Source organism: Meriones unguiculatus, chromosome 2 (assembly GCF_030254825.1).
Source record: "Meriones unguiculatus strain TT.TT164.6M chromosome 2, Bangor_MerUng_6.1, whole genome shotgun sequence".
NCBI lineage: Eukaryota > Metazoa > Chordata > Mammalia > Rodentia > Muridae > Meriones > Meriones unguiculatus.
The window spans coordinates 96,336,438-96,359,962 of record NC_083350.1 but is presented as its reverse complement, the minus strand read 5'-3'; the positions used below and the strand labels follow the sequence as shown (position 1 = coordinate 96,359,962).

Sequence of the window (23,525 nt, the reverse complement as noted above, 5' to 3'; positions counted from 1 at the left end):
AGGGGACCACCAGCATGCCGAAGCATGGGAGGCCGGGACGCGCAGCTGCTGCAGCCGAGCCGGGTAGAGGATGCGCGCCGTCCGCGCCCGGGGCCGGTGGGCCGAGGGCTGGTCCCCAGGCTGTAGGGAGGATGGGGAGGCGGGAGGGAGACGAGGGGCCGGTGCCGCGGGGCTGGTCCGGGGAGGACCCCGCTCGCGGCTCCGAGGCTCGGGCTCCGCTACTCACCTCTCCGAACTGGAAAGCCGAGACGATGGTGACGACGACGCCCACGAAGCAGACGTAGAGCCCATACCTGTGGGAGAGGCAGGTATAGGTCTGTCTCTGCAGGAGCTTCAGCAGCATCACCCCGGCCCCGCCACCCCACGCTCGGAGGAGCCCGCGCCGCGCCACCGCCTCAGCGAGCCGCCGCCATTCAGGGGCTCCGGCCGCGCCGCCGCCGCGCTCCGCTCACAGCCCCCGGCCGCCGCGCATGGTCGCTCCGGCGACCGACAGCCCGCTGGGCTCCACGCCGCGGCCGCCGCTTCCGGGAGCCCGGAGCCCACGCCCTCGGCGGCGGAGGCGGACCCGAGGCCCCGCAAAGCGGCCGGCGCCGCCCCGGTCGGCCGCGGAGAGGGGGCGGCGGCTCGCCAGCGCCACCTGGAGGGCGGAGGGGCCGGAGCAGGCGCGCAGCCTCCCCTCTGCGCGTGCGCCGCGGCTCTGCCCTCCGGGTCCTACCCGGCGCGCGACCGAGGGACCCACCCAGCTCAACAGGTGACCGGCCGGGGCTGTCCCCTGCCCTACCCCGACGGGCAGTGCTGCTGAGTCAAAAACACGGCTCTTGTCTCAAGTTTATTCTTGAGCGAAATGGGCGTGACCGTGGCTAGGGAACACACATCCAGCTTGCCCGAAATGTCATCAACTACGCTGGACGGTTTTACACGAGGCTTAATTAGTTTTAGGAAGAAGAAAACGAAAGTCACTAATCTCTGCATTTACCTAATACATTCATGAGGTCACAGGAGACTGATTGCTGCAAAGCAGAGAAAACCAACGGGTTTACATATTATCTGATGCCTTAGCTTTTGGTAGGTGATCTGCTAAGACCACGCTTTATTGGTCTTTTTTCCCCTCTATGTTTAGTTATTTGCGTGTATGTTTGTGTATGCACGGGCACTGCTGTGTGTGCATGGGATGACGGCCAATCGCTTCTGTCCCTCCATGCTGTGGGTTCAGGGAACTCAAGCCAGGTATTCAGACTTGGAAGCACCTTCATCTGCTGAGCCATTTCTCGCATCCTGAAATACAACCGAAAGGTGCATCGTCACGAGGTTATTAGGCCAGACATAGACACGTGAATGGCTCTCAAAAGACTCCAAGATGGTTTGGCTCTGGTGTGCGGGCAACGCCGACTCTCCGCAATCAGGAAGCGCGGTAACTTTGGCTTCGTGGAATCTCTAACGGTGCTGCTTTTCTTCCTGGGAACTGCCGCTTACAATGCCGTGAACAGTTTTTGTACACCCAGCTTCACCCAGGCGGGGATGTGACTCAGTTTGCCAAATATGGGACCCGCGCTCACCCCCGCACCAAAAGTAAAGGACAAAACAAATGTTACCAACAAAATATCTGTTCTGTACTTAACTAGGAAACCATGATTTATACGGGTCAAAGAAGATGCTGTACCGGGCGCTGCCCTGACCTCCTTATACACCGTCATGTTGTTTGAGAGACCTTTGGGACTAATATTCTGAAACTCACCTTCATTGGTTCCGTACATGAGAGAGAGACAGTGCTTGATGCCTGGCAGAGTGGAAGGTATCTATCAGGTATACGGACAACAACTAAAGTTGGGCGCTGTTGCCTGGGAGGGCAAATATGGAAACCACTAGATATGAAATAAATGTTATGATACAAATAGGGTACATACAGCAGGGGAATCAACAAAGGCATGGCTTGTTTTTAAGTTAGCATCAGGCGGTGTCCAGACCCCAAACTAAGGGGAAATAGGTGAAGGGCTGAAAGCTCCAGAACTGTGGGTTGAAATAAACCTTCGTGGTTTTTAAATTGACAACCTCTGGTATTTGTTACAGTAATAGAAAACTGACCAGCACTGGATATGGGAGAAAAGGCTTAAGGATTGGAGAAGGTGGGAAGGGAGGTACTTTCCAGGCAGGACAGGCCATGTTGAAGCTTGAAGGCAAGCCAGTCAGAAGTGCAGCAAGCCAGAGACTTTGGCAGGGCCTTGAAGATCATATTGAGATAAAGGGTTATTAACTGGGGTTGGTGGTGTACACCTTTAATTCCAGCGCTGAGGGAGCAGAAGGAGACAGGTCTCTGAGTTTAAAGCCAGCTGCATCTACGTGGCGAATTCAAAGCTAGGGAGGGCTCCATGGTGAGACCCTGTTTCAAGATTAATTAATTAATCTAAAAAGAAAGAACTTTCTCTTAAAGGCAGTGAAGAATGTTAGCAAAATCCAAACTGGGGAAGTTCTGAGGCAGTAAAGTGAGACCAGTGACAGAGGAGTTGGCAGATCCGGAATACCAAGTTAAATCTGCATTTTGGAAAAACAGAGAAAGGCTGGAGAGATGACTGTGCAGTTATGAGAACTGGCTGCTCTTCAGAGGGCCAGGCTTGAGTCCTAGTACCAACATGGTGGCCCACAGTAATCTGTAACTCCAGTTTCAGGGGATCCAACAGCCTCTTCTGGCCTCTGAGGGGACTGTTTGCACATGGTACACAAACATGCATGCAGACAAATCACACACACATGTAAAATAAAAATAAAATCAATCTTGAAAGAAAATCAATTCGTATGTCTACAGGAAGTATGTCTCATGCAATTTGGGGGAAATATTTAACACTATTTATAATGTTTTTTTCACATTTATCTGAATGCCCTATATTCTGATCTGCTATGATATCTAAGCCACTTGGTCGGACATGAGAATACATATCCATGGGTCTAGGCTAGTGCCTGGAAAGTCTGCTTGGTTTGGAGATGAAATAGGCTGCCTGCCTGTCTGAAGTCGGAAGACAATATTCCCCAGTTAATGGTATCAGAACTGAAACAGGTGTCCCTTCATTCATTCTCTCTACACCAGCTTTCTCAATGCACCCAACATTCAGGAAATTTGCTTCAGGAATTATGGCCTTTAAAAAAAATTCACTTTTAGCCAGGCAGTGGTGGTACATACTTTGATTCCAGCATTCTGGAGGCAGTAGCAGATGGATTTCTGAATTCAAGGCCAGCCTGGTCTTCAAGGTGAGTTCTGGGACAGCCAAGGCTACATAGAGACACCCTGTCTCAAAAACAAACAAGCAAACAAACAAAACCACAAAGAAACAAAATCACTTCTGAGTGTCTCCTTCACTCATACTTACTGAAAAATCAACACCCAAAACAAAAATCCTCCTGCTCTAGGCCTCCAGGTGTCTTATGTGAATAAATAGAAACTGCCTGCTCTAGGCCTCCATGTGTCTTATGTGAATAAACTGATTTTTGCATGGGCCTCCCTGCGTCCTCTTTTTTTGTTTGTATGCTTGTTTCTCTGTGTAGCCTCAGCTGTCCTGGGCTCACTTTGTAGACCAGGCTGGCCTTAGAACTCACAGAGATCCACCTGCCTCTGCCTCCCGAATGTTGGGATTACATGCATGAGCCACCTGCCCAGCTCCTGGATCTTTTTTGTATGGGCAATTACCCTCATTCAGAAATCTCTACTGCAGTGAACATGATAATGTACACCTGTAAAGCCAGAAGGCTATAAGTTCAAAGGCAATCCTGGTCTACATAGTGGTACCCTTTCAATAAACAAAAGAAAATTAAAACAAACTCCTCTGTTTTCTACTCTGTTTCATTTTGCATATTCTTTAATTTATCCTATTTCCCGTTTTTTGTTTTGTTTTGTTAATTGGTTTGGGAGTTATCAGGTTTTTTGTTTTTGTTTTTTGACAGGGAATGGGGAGGGCGGGGGCATGAGGATGTTTAAACAGTGTCTCAAGTAATCTCAACTGGGTTCTAACTCCCAGTATAGCCAGGTAAGCCTTGAACTCTTGATCTGTCTATCTCTACCTTCCAACTGGGATTACAGGCACCTGGCACCAACCCAACCCTTTTCTCTGGCGTTCTACTTTAATGTTTTGTGCTTTTTGTCTTTGTGGCTCTCTGTTCTTCTCAGTTTGTTCTGATGCTCTTGGCTGTGTGTCTCAAACTTGTAACTTAGTTTACTTTTTTCCCCAGTATTTTTCTTTTGTAGTGTCAAGTGGACTGAACCCTGGGCCTCCTGCACTGTTTCTTATAAACCTTTCCCGATGAGCACTGATTTTATTGCATCTCACTGAGTATGTGTCTAGCAATATTGGGATGGATCGGGGACAGGGGCGGGGTGAGGGTGGGGGTCTGGTGGGGGGGTGGAGAATGCTGCTTCAGATGTCAGGCCTGGGGCACCCATCAGGGAAAGAATGGCAGGGAAGTCAGCAAAGCCACGCCATGGTGGCAAGGTCGTGAGGAGACTGTTTCCTGGGCACGCACGGCTGGGGCAGAGTGCCACTGCTGATCTCACACTCACCGTACTACGGAGAAAGAGCCGCATACTAGAAAGGCCAGGATGCAACAGCTTTTATTTCTGCAACATTCCTTTATCGCCCTCTAGTGGCCAAGCTTAGAACCACAGCCACAGCAAAGCGATCACCACTAACACGCAAGTCTGGTTTTCAGAGGCGCAGATTTGAAGCAGAAAGTCACCAACTGATTACTGGCACAACCCTGAAGGCCATTCTGGTCTAGACAGTCAGAACTTGTCTCAACAAACAACACCCCGTTTTCCACCTACTCTCACACCGTAATCGACACGGACGACTTGTGAGGCCAAAACGTGGGGGTTTTGCCCAATAGCAAGCATCAGCTCTGCAACAGCAGACACCGTCTGGATGTCCTCCATTCCAGATAATCTCCGACACTAGCATAGAGGCAGACCCCAGCGGTTCAGTGACCAGCGCTGGGACCTCTAGATGCCAGTCAAAACCCCAGGTTTCTCAGTGCTTATGGACAGCGTACAAACTGGAGTTGCACAGTTCGTGCCACCCTGTCTCCCCGGGTTCCGTTAATCTGCTTGAGCAGCGCACGGAGAATAACGTAGTTACGTGGCTGCTTTATTATAGCAGGTGCGTTGATGGTATGGTTGCGTGTAGCTTTGCAACCAAAGGCTACACATCGGCCAAGTATGCCTCTTAGTTTTTGTCTGCTAGACTAGCACCTGGCAGGATGGGGCCTCAGTTGAGAAAACGCCCTCATCAGATTGGCTGGTGAGCGTGTCTGCGGGGCATTTTCTTGATTAGTAATTGATGTGGGAGGGTTCCGAACCCTGGGCAGTGTCATCCCTGAACAGATGGCCCCATGCTGCTTAGGAAAGCATGCTGAACAAGCCATACAAAGCAAGCCAGCCAAGCGGTGTTCCAGGTGCCTGTCTTGAGTTCCTGACGTTTCATGGCTGGTTGGCCATAATTTGTAACGTGGAATAAACCCACTTTTCCCCACTTTGCTTTTTCATCATGGTGTTTATCATAGCAACAAAGAAGCAAACTGAGGACCCAGGCATGGTGGTTCACGCCTGTATAGTCTCGGCCCTCAGGAGGAGGAGGCAGAGAGAGGATCACCAGTTTGAGACTACCCTGGCAGGATGGTGACACTGTACCTCAGAGCAGCAGGGTCCATGAATAGAGGGTTTGTTAAGCATGTGTGGCTCTGAGTTTGATATTCCCACCACCAAAAAGAAAAGGATAAAAAGGAAGAGACGGAAGGGGATTTGCATGCCTCACGCCTTCTCCAGGTGTATCAACTTTTAGGAAACAGACTGTGTTTTACAGAGACATCATCACACATGATTGCTTCTAGAAGGGGAGGGGAAGCCCAGGAAGGTCTGTCTGTTCTGATTCCCCTTTCTCTCTCTCCAAGGAGCCTCTCCTCCTCCAGATGGGCAAGGGGCCCCGCTGGGTGGGGAGAGGATGATCTAGTGTCAGACAGCCAGGTCAGAGAACTTCTTTTTCTTTCTTTCTTTCTTTCTTTCTTTCTTTCTTTCTTTCTTTCTTTCTTTTCCTTCCTTCCTTCCTTCCTTCCTTTCTTTTTTCTTTCTTTCTTTCCTCTCTCTCTCTTTCTTTCTTTCTTTTTTTTTTTTGGCAGGGAAACACTAGTCCAGCCTGGCTCTGTAGTCCAGGCTAGCTCTGAATTTAAAATAATCTTTTTGCCTCAGCTTCTGGAACTTCAAAAGTACACAGATAAGACACACCACCTGTTCAGAGCAAAAATATTTTTTAGGCCAGCTGTATCAGTTGACCAAAATACCTGACAAAAACAATTCAAAGGAGGAAAAGTTTCTTTTGGCTTAGGGTTTTAGAGACATTTTAGCCTGTCACGTAGTCAGAAATGTGAGTAGTAGCTTTCCCAGCCAACCAGGAAGCGAAAAGCATGCTGGAACCTGGGGAGGAAGGGGGGTGCATAACTTTGGAAGGCCCACCCCTAGTGACTTAGGCAAGCAAGCCTTAATTCCTATACACGCCACCGCATTCAGCATTCAAGGCACTCACCAGTTGGGGGCAGTAGAGGGCATTTCAGATTAACCAGCTAAAAGAAAACCAAGGGCCATAAAGTTTCTATGACTTTGGGGTATCCCCCCTTCTGCTATGTCTGCAGCGCTATCCGCTCTAACACCTTCACTCTCTAGTCCAGCCCGCCAGCTTCTCTTCTCACTACTCTCCTAGGATTCTGGGTGAAGACCGCCAGTGTCTGCTAATCTGCCCAGGCTCACCTTCCCCATCTCCCTCCTCTGGATTTCATGACAGTGTTAGCTCCACAGTGGTTCCCCCTACCTCTAACGGCACCTCTAATTCCCAACCACCTAGCACTTGACTATATATTCTAAAACGAAATGCCTAACCCCGCCAAGCTTATCATCTGTGGCTCCATTAATGATTAAGATCCCCAGGCCTCTGATGCAACAAGAGACAAGCTCTGTCTCCTTAGTTCTTTTTCTTATTCCACTCAAAAGTCGGCCACCAAATTCTTTTTCTCCACTTACAAGCTAGTATCTTAGCTTACATGTTTGTCGTTTCTTTTCTGTTTAAACAGGATCTCAAATCATCTGGGCTGGGCCTCAGACTTTCAGTGTAGCTCAAAAGTTGGTGCTGAATCCTGATTCTTCCTGTCTTTGCTTTCCAAGTGCTGGGATCCTCCCCATCTGGCTAACATTTCTTAAGAGTAGCCCCCTTTAACCCCAACACTATCTCTAGTGAAAGAGTGTTATCTCTGTTCTCTGTGAGCTGTTGTAGTTATCAGCACAAAATCAACCAGTCAAGCAACAATACACCCTATGACCTAACTCTCCCTATTGTTTTTCTTGGTAAAAATCCAACCTCTACTATCTTTCCCCGAGGGGACAGGAGCTCTACAAGAAGACCAGCAGAGCCAACTAACCTGGGCCAAGGGGGAGAGGGGAGCTTGCAGAGACTGAAGGACCAACCAAAGACCATGCATGGACGGACCTAGACCCCTACACAGATGCCCCCGATGGGCAGCTTGGTCTTCATGCGGATTCCCTAATAAGGGGTGTGGAAGCTGTCTGTGACATGCACTCTGTGGCCTGCTTTTTGTTCATTATCCCCTGGTGGGGCTGCCTCACCAAGCCACAGGGGAAGAAGATGCACTCAGTCCTGATTCAGCTTGATGTGCTGGATTGGCTTGGTAGTGGGGGCTCCCATTTTCTGAGGGGTAGGGAAGGGAGGATATGGGGAAGAGGGAGGGAGAGTGGGACTGGGAAGAGAGGAGGAAAGGGGATACAATTGGGATGTAAAGTGAAGGAAGGAAGGAAGGAAGGAAGGAAGGAAGGAAGGGAATAACCCAGCCTCTTCTCCCAGTCTTGTGTGTTTCTGCCACTTAGGACCACCTAGCTTCTAGACAAATAAGGTTCAGCATGACCTTGTTTTCAGGCACTGGCTGTTCTCTTTGTATATCTTTAATCACAAAGCACAGTGTTTGGCAAATTAAAAATCCTCAATCAATGTGTTTTTAAATGAACTGATCTTAAACTCGGGGTTATGGCCTACTCAATAAAACATTAATCGTATAGTAAAATTAAATACATTAGTAAAGAAATCTCTCCCTCCAAAAATTGTTTTAGACATTTTAGATTTGTATTTGTGTGTATGCCTTTTTTGCATGTCTCTCTTTCTCTCTCTCTCTCTCTCTCTCTCTCTCTCTCTCTCTCTCTGTGTGTGTGTGTGTAGGTAGGTAGGTAGGTGTCTATGGAGGCCGGAAAACGGTGAGCATTGGACCACCTGGAACTAGAGTTATAGGCACTTGTAAGCTGCCTGATGTGGGTGCTGGGTACTGAACTCTGCCCCTCTTCAGGAGCAGCAAGGGCTCTTACCCTCTGAGTCATCTCTCCAGCCCCCTGCCTACCCCAAACTTCCTTTAGATTTTGGAGATGGGGCAAGTGGTTGCTGCTGGCCTGATGTTCCTGTCATTTCTTCAGCACTTTTCAAGATTTTTAAAAAGTGTGTTTGTGTACCCAAGCACACATGGAAAATCTGTGGGCATCAGTTTACTCCACTTTCCATGTGGGTCTCTGGGGACAAACTTGAGTCTCAAGCTTGGTGGTGAATACCTTTACCCACAGAGCCATCTCCCTGGCCTCTTTTCAAGTATTGTAGACTACCAAGAAAAGAGATGGAGGTCCTTCTTTCCTTCCTCTCTGTGAAGTCTGTACCATGTAGGACTTCATTTGGGATGCTAACAGGCAGATAAATCAGTGTCGTCTCGGTCTTTAGAAATGATAGCACCACCTCTTGGGATTTCAATAGATAATAACAACTGGAGATAAATTTCAGAGAAAAGAAAAGCCCTATACAGTACTATTGATGTCAGTAAAGATTTGAGGTTAGCCAAATTGAGAAACTCAGATCATATGAGTTCCTAGATTTGTGACTTAATTTAGAAACTATGCATAAGAGGAAGGAGGAAAAAACTGAAACTTACAAGAAATTCTCATGTCCATTGTCATAATGGAAACCCCCAGATTTCTTAAAAATACTTTTTCTTAGCTTTAATAAAAACTAATTGCCAGAAATTATTATGAAAGTGAAGAAGTAGCATGTGCAAGTGCCTTAAATGGTAATGACTTGAACAACTGATTTATCATTGCAATGGTCATGAAGGACTTTGATGCTCTCTCTCTCTGACATTTCTGTGTTTCCTCCTAATCTATTTTTGTTTCTATTTATATGTGTGGGTATTTTCTCTGCAGGCATGTCTGTGTACCACATTCATACCTGGTGTCTGTGCAGGGCAGAATGAAGGACCAGATCTCTTGGGACTGGAGTCACAGCTAGTTGTAAGCTGACGTGTGGATGCTGGAAATTGAACGCAAAGCCTATGAAAGAGCATGCAGTGCTCTTAACCACCGAGCCATCTCTCCAGCCCTGGATTTCTTTTCAATTTATTTGATGTGTATGGGTATTTTGCTTGCATGTATAGCTGTGCAAACATGCATGCAGTGCCTGTGGAGACCAGAAGAGGGCGATGTGTCCTCTGTAACCGGAGTGACAGACGGCTGTTAGGCATCCGTCTGACCCCTGCGCTCAGTACCACAGTCCTTCTTATGAGCCAATCATAGCCAGCTGCTGTGTACAAATATATAAAGTCAGATTGTCTGGGTAATAGGATTAAGCTAGTATCAAGTGTTCATATATTTTGCTTTCACGCATTGTTTCAATAAATGTGTATTAATCGATTAATCTGTATCAGTTATTGGCACTGGAGACAGAAATTTAGCAAGTTCAATTTCTACTCTCAAAGACTTTAGAGTCCAGTGGGTAACATGCCAACATCGTGGATGAGATAGATATAGCCCTGGGATGCAAAGATGCAGCTCAAAGGCCAAACATCTGGGTTGGTGGGGAAGATTTCCTGAAGGCTGTTTTGGGGAATGGGGAGGGGGCTCAACAAGCAGTCACGAAGCTCTTGCATCAAGCATGGATCCACATCTGGAAACATGGCCATGAATGAGCCTCCATGTAGAAGAAGGACCTCCAGAAAAAACAGAGTTAAGCCAAAGAACATCTAAAAATCCACATCTTCGGAGGTTAACTATATAAAATAAGTGAGTACAGATAGTTTAGATGCCAGAAAAATCAAGTTCATGGTGTAATCTCTATCTTGCTCCAAAACATGTTGAGGACATGTTGAAATTTCCTCACTTTCTGTATTGAAGAGTGACTTCCTGCCTATCTGGGAACAGAGCCCAGAAGTCATTCACGGTTCAGGAACCTTCCCGTGGAAAGAATATGCAAGCGTGTGCACGCACGCGCACAGCACCAGTCACTCACATGGTAATTGTTGGCGGCCTGCCCCGTTCCAGTCCTGACTCCCTATTTTGAAAGGATCCATTCCCAGAAATCACAGCACATGTACAGGATGCAATGCAATCCCCATCAAGAGCATGTTTTACATTTATCCTGATCACAGAAAGAAAGCACGCACAAGGGCCTGGGTTGGAGTCCCAGCACCACGTACCAAAAAGGAGACTAGAGTTAATACCACGTACGGTTGCGATGGGTGATGGTGTCGACCTGACACGGTCTCGAGCCACTTGGGAGTCAAGTCTCTGGACATACCCGTGAAGCATTGTCTAGATCAGGTTAAGTGAGGTGTCAGGGGCCTACTCTGAGTGTGGGGAGCACCCTCCTACGGGACAGGGTTCTGGACTGTGTGAGAAGATACAAACTACCTGAACACAAGCATTTCTTGCTCTTTTTTTTAAAGTTTCTTTTTTCTTTTTTAAAAAGATTTATCTATTTATTATGTATATAGTATTCTCCCTGCAGGTACATCTGCATGCCTGACGAGGGCGCCGATCTCATTACAGATGGCTGTGAGCTACCATGTGGTTGCTGGGGACTGAGGACCTCCAGAAGAGCAGCCAGTGCTCTTAACCTCTCTCCAGCCCTGCATTTTTACTCTTTGTGATTGCAGTATGGTCAGTTGCCTCAGGCTCCTGGGGCCATGACTTCCCAGCCATGGTGGACTGTACCCTCAAATTGTGAGCCAAAATAAACTCCCCCAAGTTGCTGTTTATCCAAGTATTGTATCACAGAGACAGGAAAAGAGTCATATGGTGCATGCTACCGTATGAAGTTATTCACTTCAGAGCAGTGGTGCACATACACCCAAATACGTGTGTCTCAAAGGGCTTTCTGAAGGAGAGAGACAGACTGCTGTTATAATGAACAAAACCCCACCGTTCTATTTTACCAATAAAGACTCGGGAGGCAGATGCTGGGGTAAAAACCTGCTACATCAGAGAGGCAGAGAAAGTACCCAGATGACCTTCCTATCCCAGAAAAACAAAACAAAACAACAACAACAACAAAAAAAACCCAAGCCAAAAAGCTCCTTCTCCTTCACGTTATCTTGAACACCCTTCCTTCAATGGCCCTCCTTTCTGCTAATCCCTGTCAGCTGGTTACTTGCTCCAACTCTTGACATAGGGTTAACTTTATTTTAATCTTGTGTACAGAAAGTTCATGGATTAAAGGTATGTGTTAGGGCTGAACCACTCCACAACTAAAAACAGGTTTTTACAGTTCACTATCTTGAAGTTCACAATGGGATCTGATATCCTGCACTAAGTGATACCCCTTGAGAAAGGGAATTTTGACTTTTTTCTTAAATATATAAAAGTGTATATGTAACTGATATTTTCTTCCTACCTCCTTTCCTTCTTAGATTGATTTCTCTTCCATCCTCCCTCCCTCTCTTCCTTCCTCCTCCCCTCGTCGTTTGAGACATGGTCTAATAATCTAGTTCAGGCTGGCTTCAAACTCTATTTTCCTGCCTCAGCCCCCCGAGTGCTGGCGGTGTGGACAGTGTATCACGCGTGTCTCCTTTGGGGTTTTTTGGGGGGAATTCAATATACAGGAGTGACTGACGTGGACAACCACACTGAAGTGGGAGTGGACTGACGGCGAGATCCTGTGCTACTGACGGAGTGAGCAGGGAACCTGGGGAGGCCTGTGTATTTCCCTGCTGTTCTGGGTCTCTCTGCTGCATTCATCCCTCCAGGGTAGGGGCAAGGGCCTTCTGCAATGGACAGGATCTTATGACCTAATATCAGATAAGGTAGACAGAGAATTATTTTGTGGTCAGCCAAAGGCTGGAATGGAAAAGATAAGAATTTCAATGTCTCAACTTGGGATGGAATTGCAGCCAGGAACTGTGGTCACAAACCAAAAAAAAAAAAAAATACAAAGCATTGTATTATGATACCATTTTAATCCTAAACATAGTGAATCACACGATTCTTTTACTCCCTTTTTTAATTCTTCTGTATTTGTTATTGGAATCTTCATTTTCAGTGGAAGATATCAAATCTAGGGCCTTTCACATGCTCATGACATTTATAACTGAGCTGCATCCTCAGTAATTGTTTTTTAAATATATTTTTATTGATTCTTTGTGAATCTCACATCACGCATCTTAATCCCACTCATTTCCCAGTCCTTCCATATCTAGCCTCCACGCTTTTAGCGTACCCAGCAAAAGAAAATAAAAAACAATAGAAAACATTTTGCTGTGGAAGCTTCGGTGTTCCATGGTGTATCACACAGAGTACCTTTGCCCAAACAGCTTGCTGTTCATTGCACTGAATAATTGGTGTGGGTTGAGGCCTCTGGCTTCTGCTATGCTATCAATACACAACCCTCCTTCCAGATATTCTGTTGTTGCCCTGTGTCATGGAGATTCTGCAGGACTGGTCCCTTCACCTGCTCCAGCAGTTCAGAGATCATGGTGTGTATGTGTGTGTGTGTGTGTGTGTGTGTGTGTGTGTGTGCCTGTTGGGAGGTGGGGGTCAGGTGGATGGAACATCAGCTCGGCTTCTCAGGCAGCAGCACAGACCAGGGACTTCCTCGGGCCTTTGGCGGTAACATGGGTCACAGACATCGACACAGACTCCTGCTGGGTGAGGGCCACTAACCTGGACATGGCCCTGGGTGGCAGCATGGGCCCCATCATCTCCATGGCCTTGGGTGGCAGTGTCAGCTGCTCACATCAGGCTGTTCCTCACTGCCGTCACATCTCCAGTTCTGACTCTCTTCAGAGCACACAGACGGCTTCTCTTTCTCCCCCGTCTGCCTGACAGCACTTAGGAGCAGCAGGCTACTCTTTCATAGTAATTGTTAACATCCACTTGATGCTGTGAATCTCTAGAGGCCATGTGATGCTAACCCTGTGCAGGTTCCTTAGATGTAATTAGAGGGTCAGGTGTGTCCAAATGAGTGTTTTGTTTTTGTTTGTGGCTTGTGGGTGGGGTTCTTGGCCTCACAAAGTCCTTCAGGGACAATGACATGTGACTTCCAAGGCACCTAGGCATGGGCATTCAGCCAGCAGATGAAGGAAGACATGATAAGAAGGCGCATTCGAGTTTTTCCACCCCTTCCAGTCTCTATTGGAAGTAAGCAAGTAGTAAGCAAGTAGTTCTGATCTTCTCTATCTCCAGAGGGTGTGAAAATGAAGCCCTGGCTGAAGAAGCTCCTTCCCAGAAAGCAGTCATTGTGGGTAAAGTGGGATTTTATTGTTGTTGTTGTTATTATTATTATTATTATTATTATTATTATTATCATTGGAGCTATTATTATAGCTCCTCAGCTATGCCATAATATATGTGTTACAGTTTGGATTGAAAACCCTACACATTCTGATGGGTGCTGTGGCGCACACCTTTAATCTGAGCACTTGGGAGGCAGAGGCAGGCAGAATTCTGAGTTCAAGGCCAGCCTGGTCCACAGCGTGAGTTCTCAGACAGCTACATAGAGAAACCCTGTTTGGAAAAACCAAACCAACCAACCAACCAACCAACCAACCACACAAACAAACAAACAAACAAACAAACAAAAGACCTCCATGCTGAATACAGATTCCCCAGCTTCCAGTGCTACTTTGAAGGCTGTGGAAGGGCCTTGCTGCCTCCGGGCTCTGGGCCTTTGAGCCCATGGTTTCACATGCTTACTCAGTTTCCTGGTCAGCTACAATCTGAAGTCCTCTCACCAAGGACTGACAGAGCCACCCTGCTGTGCCTTCCCTGCTGCGATGCCTTTCCCTGAAACCCTGAGCCAAAATCAACTTTTCTTCACTAATACGGTATGTTTTCTGTCTCAGTTACAAAAAGTAATATGGTTGTCGTAAAGTGACCGTTATGGACTCCATGTTTGTGCTGTCTTCCCTAACCTGAACCTTCAGTGGGATGGTATTAGAAGGAAAAGCCTTCGGGAAAGAGTTGGGTCCCGGGGATGGAGTCATCGTGGCAGAACTAGTGCCCCGCACTATGCAGGATTCTCCAAAGGAACGGAAACAACAAAATGCATGTGTGTTATAAAGGGGATTGGGGTAAGAGAACGGCCCAGCCACGGCTGCTTGCCAAGTGAAAAGGCGGAGAGCACAGTAGCTGCTCAATCCATGAAGCTGGGGGCATGCCTCAGCAGCCCCGATTTGGGGCGAAAGGCCTTGAAGGTTGCCAGAGAGCCATTGGTCTGAGTTGTTGGAAGGCCGAAGAAGCTGGAGTCTGACGTCTGCTGATGGTTTGCAGAAGGAGCCACGGGAATCCAAGCACGCATGGTCACCAGGGAGAAGCAAAGGCAAGCGTGAAAACAGATGCTTTCTTCCTCCGACCTGGTTCTACACAGGCCTCCCTCCGCAGGGGCAGGCTCTCTCAGGGAGCCCCACCTTATTTAATCCTTTCTGAGAAGGATTTTTACACACCTGCCCAGAGTCTCATCTCTTAGTTGATTCCAGGTCTTTGTTGATAACCAAGATGACCCATCACATGTCCTCTTTAAAAGAAAACACCAAAAGATCTTGCTTGCTCTCTGTGTTCTCTGATAGGTAAAGACACAGCAAGAGGGTGAACACTAGGAATTGTGGGTGCGCACCAGACACCGGATCTGCTGATACTAGGTCTACTAGGATCTAGTCTAGATACTCTAGGATCTTGGATATGTGTGACAGCTCTCCCAATTTCAACTAAGACACTAAAAACATATGAAAGTTTTGTTTGTTTGTTTGTTTGTTTGTTTTGAGGTAGGTCTTACACAGCCAGGCTGTCCTGCTATATATCAGAGGCTGGCAAGAATTCCGATCCTTCTGCCTCCACATCCAAGTGCTAGGATTATAAGGAGCGCCACTGCTGGCTTGAAGTGTGAAATTTGAAATATGAGAGACTTACCCCAGGGGTTGCGACTTGGTGGAAGAGCATGTGGTTGGCATTTACAAAGCTCTAGGTTCAATCTCTAGAACAACAGTGTGTGTGTGTGTGTGTGTGTGTTATGTTTAAAGAACTTTACATTGAGTTCATAACAAATAAACTACTGCCATTCCTTTTAGAAGAAACATTTTCTTGAGGGTTAATTTTAATGAAGGTTAATGAGAGTTGTACTTACCCTTTTCCAATATTTCTCCTAAAGTTGATATTTTACATAACCATTGTACATTCATAAAACAAGAAATTAACATCTGTGTACTGGCACTCCTCAAGGACAGACTTTATTCACTAATGTCCCATCTGTGTTCCATGGGCCAGTCTGTAACATTTCATTACCTAACTCTTCAGCCTAAGTCAGTTTCTTGAGTCTTTTCTCAGCTTTCATGATTTTTTTGTTTGTTTGTTTGTTTTTCAAGACAAGGTTTCTCTGTGTAGCCTTGACTATCTTGGACTCACTTTGTGGACCAGGCTGGCCTTGAACTCACAAAGATCCTCCTGCCTCTGCCTCCCAGAGTGCTGGGATTATAGGCATGTGCCACTGTGCCCAGCTAGCTTTCCTGATCTTGCCACATATTATTTATTATTTTTCTGAGACAGGGGTTCATCATATGGCTCAGGCAGGTCTTGAATGATGGGTCCTCCTGCCTCAGCCCCCTGAGTGCTGGGCTCACTAGGCTGCCTACAGGCCCAGTATACCACTTGAAGTTAGCAATGTGTAAGGAAGGAACAAAAGAACTGTGGTTTGGAAAAATGTCATGATTTAGTAGAAGGAACACACAAGGCATTTAAAGCATTTTTTTAGCATGTGCAAATCTAGATTTTTAAAAGAAATAAATTTGGGGATAATTCACAAGTGGACTATAATAGCATTTCAAAGATATTTAGCAAAGTGAATTTACACTCAATTCTTTAAGAGTGTGGTCAGCTGTTGAATTAAATACTTTGGGTTTGGTGTATTAGAAAGAGAATTCGTAAATCAATTAAGATTTTGATACAAGAAAGGGAATAACTAAATTGATGAGACAAGTGTTGGTCGAGGCTGTGTGTGAAAGGAAAAACTCCTCAAATAAGAGTGGTTTGTGCAGACAGACATTTTTGTGTTTGCTTTGTTTTTCATATAAGAACTCTAACAAGACAATCCAGGCTGCCCAATGTGTATTGTGAGGTCAGAAGGGCACGCATTTTCTCCTCTGCTGTGGCTAATGGCTTGGAGGCAGACAAACATTGAAGGTAGTTGAGCCTGGGCCCCTACTTGGTTTGCCTTATGTGCCCTTTATTGTAACAAAACACTTGTAATCTAGCTGCTGCACCTTCTTCATTGGGCCACAGTTTGGTACTCTCAGCCCTGAAATAGCATAAATTTCCTCACCCCTTAGCAACAATGTAGACCGTTTCTCTTCAGCCTGTTCCCAGGGTGTCCAGATAGGAAGAATAGACCAGCCTGAACTGGGTACATCTTATGTCCATGCGTAGTTAGGAATACATTTGATTAAAATCAGATGGAAAGGAACATAATAAGAAAAATAAATTATGTAAACTAACCTAACAATCAAAATAGAGAACCACCAAAACTGTGCTCCCTAGTACTCAGCTTCTCCTTTTCCTTGAACCCCATAAAAAGAACCCCAAACAATCATGGGCACTTGGTCATGTGGCCCACTGACAGTGTATCCCTTTTTTGTTTGTTATCATGGGGTTTTTGTTTGTTTTTCTGCTTCTGTTTCCTGATTCTGTTTTTTCTCTCTTCCTTTCTTTCTTTCTTTCTTTCTTTCTTTCTTTCTTTCTTTCTTTCTTTCTTTCTCTCTCTTTCTCTCTTTCTTCTTTTTATCTTTCTTCCTTCTTTCTTTTAAGACAGAATTTCTCTCTATAGCCCTGGCTGTTCTGGAACTCACTCTGTAGACCAGGCTGGCCTTAAATTCAGAGATCCGCCTGCCTCTGCCTCCCCAGGGCTGGGATTACAGGCGTTCTCGGCGGTGCCCAGTCAGTACAACCCCTTTTAATTTGTACTATTGCTTAGTTCCAAATAAAGTTACCTTGTTTCTTTTGCAAATCTGCATGAGTCTTTAGTTTTTTAGAAGGAGAAGGAGAACCTGGAAACATCTGCCCCAACCCCAACCACTAGTAAAGCCTCTTTTTAAAGACAGCTGCTGAGATCCAGTCATCTCACCGTATTGTAAGACAGCATCCCCAAAACAGTATATTTATGGATACTGTGAAATACTTATTTCACGCATGGCCCCAAATCAAGTTAAATAGCAGCCATAACTGGAAGGGAGGATAAGATCTAGTAGTCCTTTGGGGGAGGGCAGAATAAATCAGGGTTCCATCAGTGAGAAGGGAAAATTAGAAACTGGTGTGGGTAACTAGTAAATTGATACAACTAAATAAAAGGCAGTATAGGTCAGTAGTTTGTAGCGCCAATGGAAAAGGAAGTGATATTTGACTGACACACCCTTGCTAATGGGGGCAAAGAAAACAATGTCATACTCTCAAGTGAGTTACGATGTTTACAGAGAGGTTAAGATATTTACTTGCTCTTTTGGCAAGGCAGTATCTCTCATGGGAAAATAACTGAAATATGCAAAGTCAAAATATTGTGTATTATTTTAAATACAGAAGTAGGAGATGGGCGCAGTGGCACGCATCTGTAAAATGAGGACTTGGGAAGATCTGTAGTTTGGCAAGCCTTTGAGAGAGAAAGCAGCTGTGTGCTCTCAGGGCTGTTTGACACCATATGCTGTTCACACACACACACACACACACACACACACACACAGGAGTTAGTTAGGGTTATTGATCTATGTAGGGATCCAGCTTCCCATGACTACTGTCATGTGGGTCTTAACTGCTATCTTTGCCTGTTTAGTTTGGTTTCTTGTCCTGTGATAAAATACTGCCCAAAGCCAACTTGGGGAGGAAAGGGCTTAATCATGGAGGAATGTCATGACAGGAACTCAAGGCAGGGTCCAAAGCAGAGGCTGTGGAGGAATGCTGCACACTGGCTGTCTCTTTATGGTTTGCTCAGTTTTCTTTTCCTACAACCTGGGGCCACCTGGCCAGGAGCAGATGATCCACTGTGGGCTGGACCCTGCTGTATCAACCATTCACGGAGAAAATGACCCACAGACTAGCCTCACAAGCCAGTCTGAAGGAGGCATTTTCTCAGTGGAAGTTCTCTTTGCTCAGATGACCCTAGCTTGCTTGTGTCAAGATGATAAAACAAAACAAAACAAAAAACCCAACTGACCAGCATATTCCAAATTCTATAAGATGAACCAAGTCTTTACAAAGGCCAATAAAGGCAAACCTGTGTCTCTTAGCTAATGTTTGACATGTGAACAGATTTTGAGAAAGCCCAGGTTGGGGGCCACAAGACAGCTCATGGCTAAAGTAGTTTGTTGCCAAGCTTGCTGACTTAAGCTTGAGAGACCCAATTCTTATAAATAGCCCCCTGACCTTCACACACGCACCATGGCCAGAGCACACACTCTGATGCATGCGCACACACAATATATAAATAAGTAAACGTAAAGAGAAGTAGAAGAGAAAAAGAGAAAGCCCAGGTGCCTTGCTGTTGGCTATGGGTCTTTGAGTAGCATAGCATCTCAGTCCTCCCCTCTTTGATCGCGATGGCTAATCCTTTTAACTTCCTGAAACCTAACACAAGCTTTGTTGACAAGTCTTTGCTTTTGATGTTGCCTTGGACTTAACTGCCTCTGCATTTCCTGGTACCGGCAGTCTATGCTAGCTAGTTCTCATTCATTACTTTTCTTGCTGCTGTGACTAATCACCTAAGAAAAAAGCTGCTTAAAGAAGGAAGGGTTTATTCTGGTTCATAGTTTGAAGGAGTTCAACCCACCACAGCGGACAAGTCGTGGCAGCAGACCAGCTTGATTTGTAGCTCTGAGGGAGGGAGAACGTTCGTGTTCAGCTATCTTTTTCCTTTTAATTCACTCTGGGACCATGGGATGATGCCACTTGTATTTAGGGTCAGTTTTCCCTTCTTAGCTAAGCCTTTTTGGAAATAACTTTAGAGACACATTCACAGTGTGTGACATTCATGCTTAGTTATTTCCTAATACTGTTAAGTTGGCAATTGAAATGAACCATTATGCTGGTTTTCCTCAAAACAATCTTATTTAAGAAATAGACATATATGTAAATGTACTCCTTATGACCTGCAAAATGGATGACCCTTAAGTAGTCTGCATTTGTCTTTAAGTGTTCACCTTTACGTTGTAAAAAAACTTCATCGGTATTCCTTAACAGCAGCATCAGCAAACATATTGTTGCCACTATGGTCAGGCAACTCATTATATTCAATATTTTAAGTGATGAGCAAGCTGGTTGTGGTGGTACATACCTGTAATCTCAGCATTCATGAGACTGAAGCTGGAGGGTTTTAAAGTGAGTTTGAGGCTAGTATGGGTTACACAAACAGAACCTGAATGAAAAACAAGAAAAGAAAAAAAAAGAAAGAAAACCTAAGCAACAGAAACAGTAATTGTCATATTGGAGTTTGTAGAAAATTATACAATCAACAAAAACACGAAGTGATCAAGTGACATGCCTTGCGGGGGGTGGGGGGGTTAGTCCTCTGCCTGGGGGAAAATCTCACTTTGATTTAAATTTTACTAAGGTTAAAAGATGAGAAATAGGGTGGGGGGCACGTGGATATGAGGGAAAAGACTGAAAGTGGTTTTCCAAAACAGGAAACCAATTAAGATGTACTGTGAGTACTATGAATGGCAGCTTTTGCTATGTTTAATATTACGCTGCTGTGTGTGTGTGTGTGTGTGCGCGCGCGCGCGCGCGCGTGCGTGCACGCGAGTGTGGAATCTAAGACAGCTTGAGCCACTCAGTTCTGTCCATGTGGGTCCGTGGAATGGAACTGAGGTCATCAGGCTTGGCAAGCAGGCGCCTTTACCCACTGAGCCACCTAAGCTCAGGTTTCTATAGGCTTGAAGTGACAGGCATAGGGAGGGAGCCATTCTGGCTGAAGAGCTTTATATGGGTCTAGAGAGCTTCCTGGAAGTCCTGGTTGAGTGACATTTGAGACAGGATCACTGTAGCCCAGAACTCAGCCCGGGCTGGCTCTGAGCTCTTTGCTGTCCTGCTCACTAACTCACCATTGCCTCACAGGTATTTAAATGTCTTAAAGAAGCAAGCATTTTCAGTCTGTGCGTTTTTGCTATTTCCTTGGCCTGGTGAGGCAGTCTCTTTCTTTTCTGGTTAATTATTTCCTTTTGGGGCTGGGGATGTGGCACGGTGCTAGCAGGAGGTAAATGTTCATCCCAGAGTTCCTCTTGAGAACTGTAATTGTCTCTGGTCCTTCATCTGAGTCCCGGTTCTGGGTCCCCAGCTCTGATCTGGTCTATTTCGTTTTTAATATCCTGTTCTGACAGCCAGTAGACCAGTGTTCTAGCTTCTGGCTGGTGGCGTTTAACCCCTGTAGGCTATTCTCTAACCCGGCGTGGCACTCAAGACACGTCTATGTGGCTGAGATGAAACCGAATTTGGTGTATGGCCAAAAGTGGGACTCAGAACCCCCAAACTATAGCTCAGCTCCACAGAGCTGGCCTGTGCTCCAGGAACACCAATCGGTTTGGTTTTGGCGGCGTCTGGTGGATCTGAGATGGATCCACTCATCTTGTCTTACTGCTAGGAGAGAGATACTCCAGGCAGCTCTGGTGGGAACAGCCGTGAACAGTACCCGGGCAGCCAGGCTCAGCCAGGGCTGGACCCAACTCTTCCTGTCACTTGCTGGAATTCGATTTTGCCGTGTTTAGGGATTGAACCCAGAGCTTCGCCCATGCTAGGCAAGTGCTCTCCTGCTGAAGCTGTATCCCCAGCCCGTTAGGGGCAGTCTCAATAACCTGCCCAGGCAGCCTTTGAACTTGTGATCCTCCTGCCTCCAGCCGGGATGATAGACCTGTATACTGGTAGACCTGGCTACTGTGCGATTTGGATTTCCTGGTGTTTATCTATCACCTAGGCATGTGTTCCATTCATGCCCAAATATCACTGAAGCCTTGCATCCACAGGGCGACCGGATGGGGTGGGCATCCCCGGTGGCCAGACGTTGGAAGGAAGCCCAGTGGGTGCTGGGGAGAGGCTCAGTGGGGAGGACCCCAAGGGAAGGAGCTGGTAATCCAGTCAACCCCACCGGGGCTTGCGCAGGAGCCAGCCAACCCCTGGAGTCTGGCGTCTCCCGCGCACCCACCCGACGCCGCCCCAAGCAAAAGCGAAAGAAAGCGGATCGGTCCGGCGTGGCGTGGGCGGGGAGGCGGCCTCGCGCTGGGGCTCCGCAGGACCAGGCTCCCGCTTTGTGACTTCACTGGTTTCGCAACAAGCCGGGACCGCCCTGCCCCACCCACCCGGCTGCGGGTCGGCCCTCCGGCACTCCGCCCTCTGCCTTCTGAGCGCTAGCTTCCCCCCCTCCAGCGCTGGGCCTGTCCCGGCTATCCCGGAGCCACAGTCCGGCGCACGTTAGCTGTCTCTGTTGTGGCCACCGCCTCCAGGCAGCCTGCAGCAAGTCGGTTCCGCAGCCCCGACAAGCGCAGCGCCCTCTCACCGCCATGCCGTGGTTCCTCAAGGGAATGTCCTTCGTCCCCTTTCTACTGGTGACATGGTCATCCGCAGCCTTTATCATCTCCTATGTGGTCGCCGTGCTCACTGGGCACGTCAATCCCTTTCTCCCCTACATCAGGTAAGTCAAGCTTCAGGGACCCAGGGGAGTCCATGGGACAGCACTGATAAGAGGGAGGGAAGGCGTCCAGGCCAGTCAAAGTGGGGTCTTCTTGTGGCAAGGTGTGACAACTTGAGGTAATCTCTGACATCCTGGCATGTTTAGAGAGGTGTGAGTTACGCCTTTAAGAGAAACAGTGCGCTGAAAGCACCAGGAGCCAGGGCCCCACACAGCTGGTGGCACTTTTAGACCTGGAGTGTGGGGTAAAAGCGTGAGGAGCCTTCCTTGGTGACACGGAGACAAGGGTACCACTGATAAGTAGATGGAGGCATGCGCCAAACTGCTTGCCTGCTTTTCTTCCACTTCCCAACAGCTCCTGGTCCCTCTCCCCAGCCCCCCTCTCTCTAAGACTAGATCTCACTAAGGTTCTTGCATGAACTTTAGGCAAGCCTTGAACTCTAGTCCCACCTTCCTCTGCTTCACTAGTGCTGGGATTAAAGGCATGCACCACCACAGTGGGGCTCACTTCTCCACAGCTAAGTTTATTTCCCATGAAAGAAAGTGGAGGTTTAAACCAATTAACCTAACATCGGTAGGACACTGGTGTGAACGCTACCAAAGGACAGAAAACAGTTCACACCCTGTCCCCCTGTGTCCATGGCATCACAAAGCACAAAGCCCACCTGTGTCAGGCTCCTCTGGACCTGGTACCTCTAAAAGTGAGAACTCTCAAGCTGTCAAAATCTGTTACATTTCTTGTGCTGTTTTACTTACATTTTCTATTTAGTCTCCATCTTTTCCGAGGGTCACTTTATCCATGCCAGGGACAGCGGCTTCACCTTTCATGACAGGGGTAGTTGTGTCCTTTGAAGAAGACTTTAGCAGCTGGTCTCTTGTCCCTGAAAACAAGCAAACAAACAAACAAACAAACAACCTTGGCATGGTTTCTCAACACCTCTCAGCCCCAGAGACCAGCATCTCTCTGCCTCCCTTCTCTCATTTCTGAATCAAGATATACTCCTTTGACATGTATGAATATGAGCTGTTAGCCCTGCCTACTGTCCCGAGAAAATAGCTATGTGTACCCTAGATCTGAGGTTCATTCCCAGCTACTATGTGCTATGGGTTGGCCAGGCGGTTAGCAGCGAGGCTGGAAACTTTTGTGTCTGGTGTGGTTATGATTGATGTTCCCCTAAAGTGAACCTCAAATAGGAGATAACCTGAGCGGAGCAATCAGCTGAACAAGGGGAGTACTTGTGAGATACTGAAACCACAGACACTCCAAGGAAGGGGCTTACAAATTAACAAGAAAGGCTTTAAGGAATGCCGAACTATGGGACTCCACAGGATAGACCAACACCTCAATGGCTAGGAACTATAAGCCAAAACAAACATATGATTGCCCAAGTGTGCTCTTCAGTTATGGCACTGGCAGTCTAGACATCTCCAGCTTTTCTACCTTCTCTCAACGCTATCCTATCAAAGCCTGTCCTAATACTGCCTGGAAGGGCAGCTAAGATTTAAAATCGCATTCTATCACTCCTGGGTTCCTGTCAC

The 23,525-nt window shown here is 46.9% G+C and overlaps 2 protein-coding genes and 1 long non-coding RNA gene across 5 annotated transcripts in view; 1 reads left to right on the top strand and 2 right to left on the bottom strand.

Annotated features, from left to right (window-relative positions):
• Gnptab (N-acetylglucosamine-1-phosphate transferase subunits alpha and beta) overlaps positions 1 to 591 on the bottom strand; it is a 69,059-nt gene extending 68,468 nt beyond the window's left edge. The window contains exon 1 of one of the 2 annotated variants that reach the window (XM_021640077.2): positions 227 to 591. In XM_021640077.2, the coding sequence (XP_021495752.2) occupies positions 227 to 343 (117 nt within the window). In that variant the 5' untranslated portion in view covers positions 344 to 591. The remainder of the gene's footprint in view (positions 1 to 226) is intronic. The other variant, XM_060377873.1, reaches the window with a different exon arrangement.
• A 262-nt stretch (positions 592 to 853) lies between these two features.
• LOC132652421 (uncharacterized) lies at positions 854 to 23,111 on the bottom strand. 2 transcript variants are annotated; one of them, XR_009589976.1, is made up of 4 exons: positions 23,054 to 23,111; positions 22,743 to 22,867; positions 19,644 to 19,724; positions 14,314 to 14,594 (listed from the first exon to the last, which is right to left on the bottom strand). It is a non-coding gene; the product is annotated as an uncharacterized LOC132652421 (long non-coding RNA). The 2 variants fall into 2 exon arrangements; XR_009589977.1 differs by lacking the exons at positions 14,314 to 14,594; positions 19,644 to 19,724 and adding an exon at positions 854 to 1,275.
• Dram1 (DNA damage regulated autophagy modulator 1) overlaps positions 21,673 to 23,525 on the top strand; it is a 29,594-nt gene continuing 27,741 nt past the window's right edge. Inside the window, exon 1 of the mRNA XM_021640067.2 lies at positions 21,673 to 21,989. Coding sequence (XP_021495742.1) covers positions 21,859 to 21,989 — 131 coding nt within the window. The 5' untranslated portion in view covers positions 21,673 to 21,858. The remainder of the gene's footprint in view (positions 21,990 to 23,525) is intronic.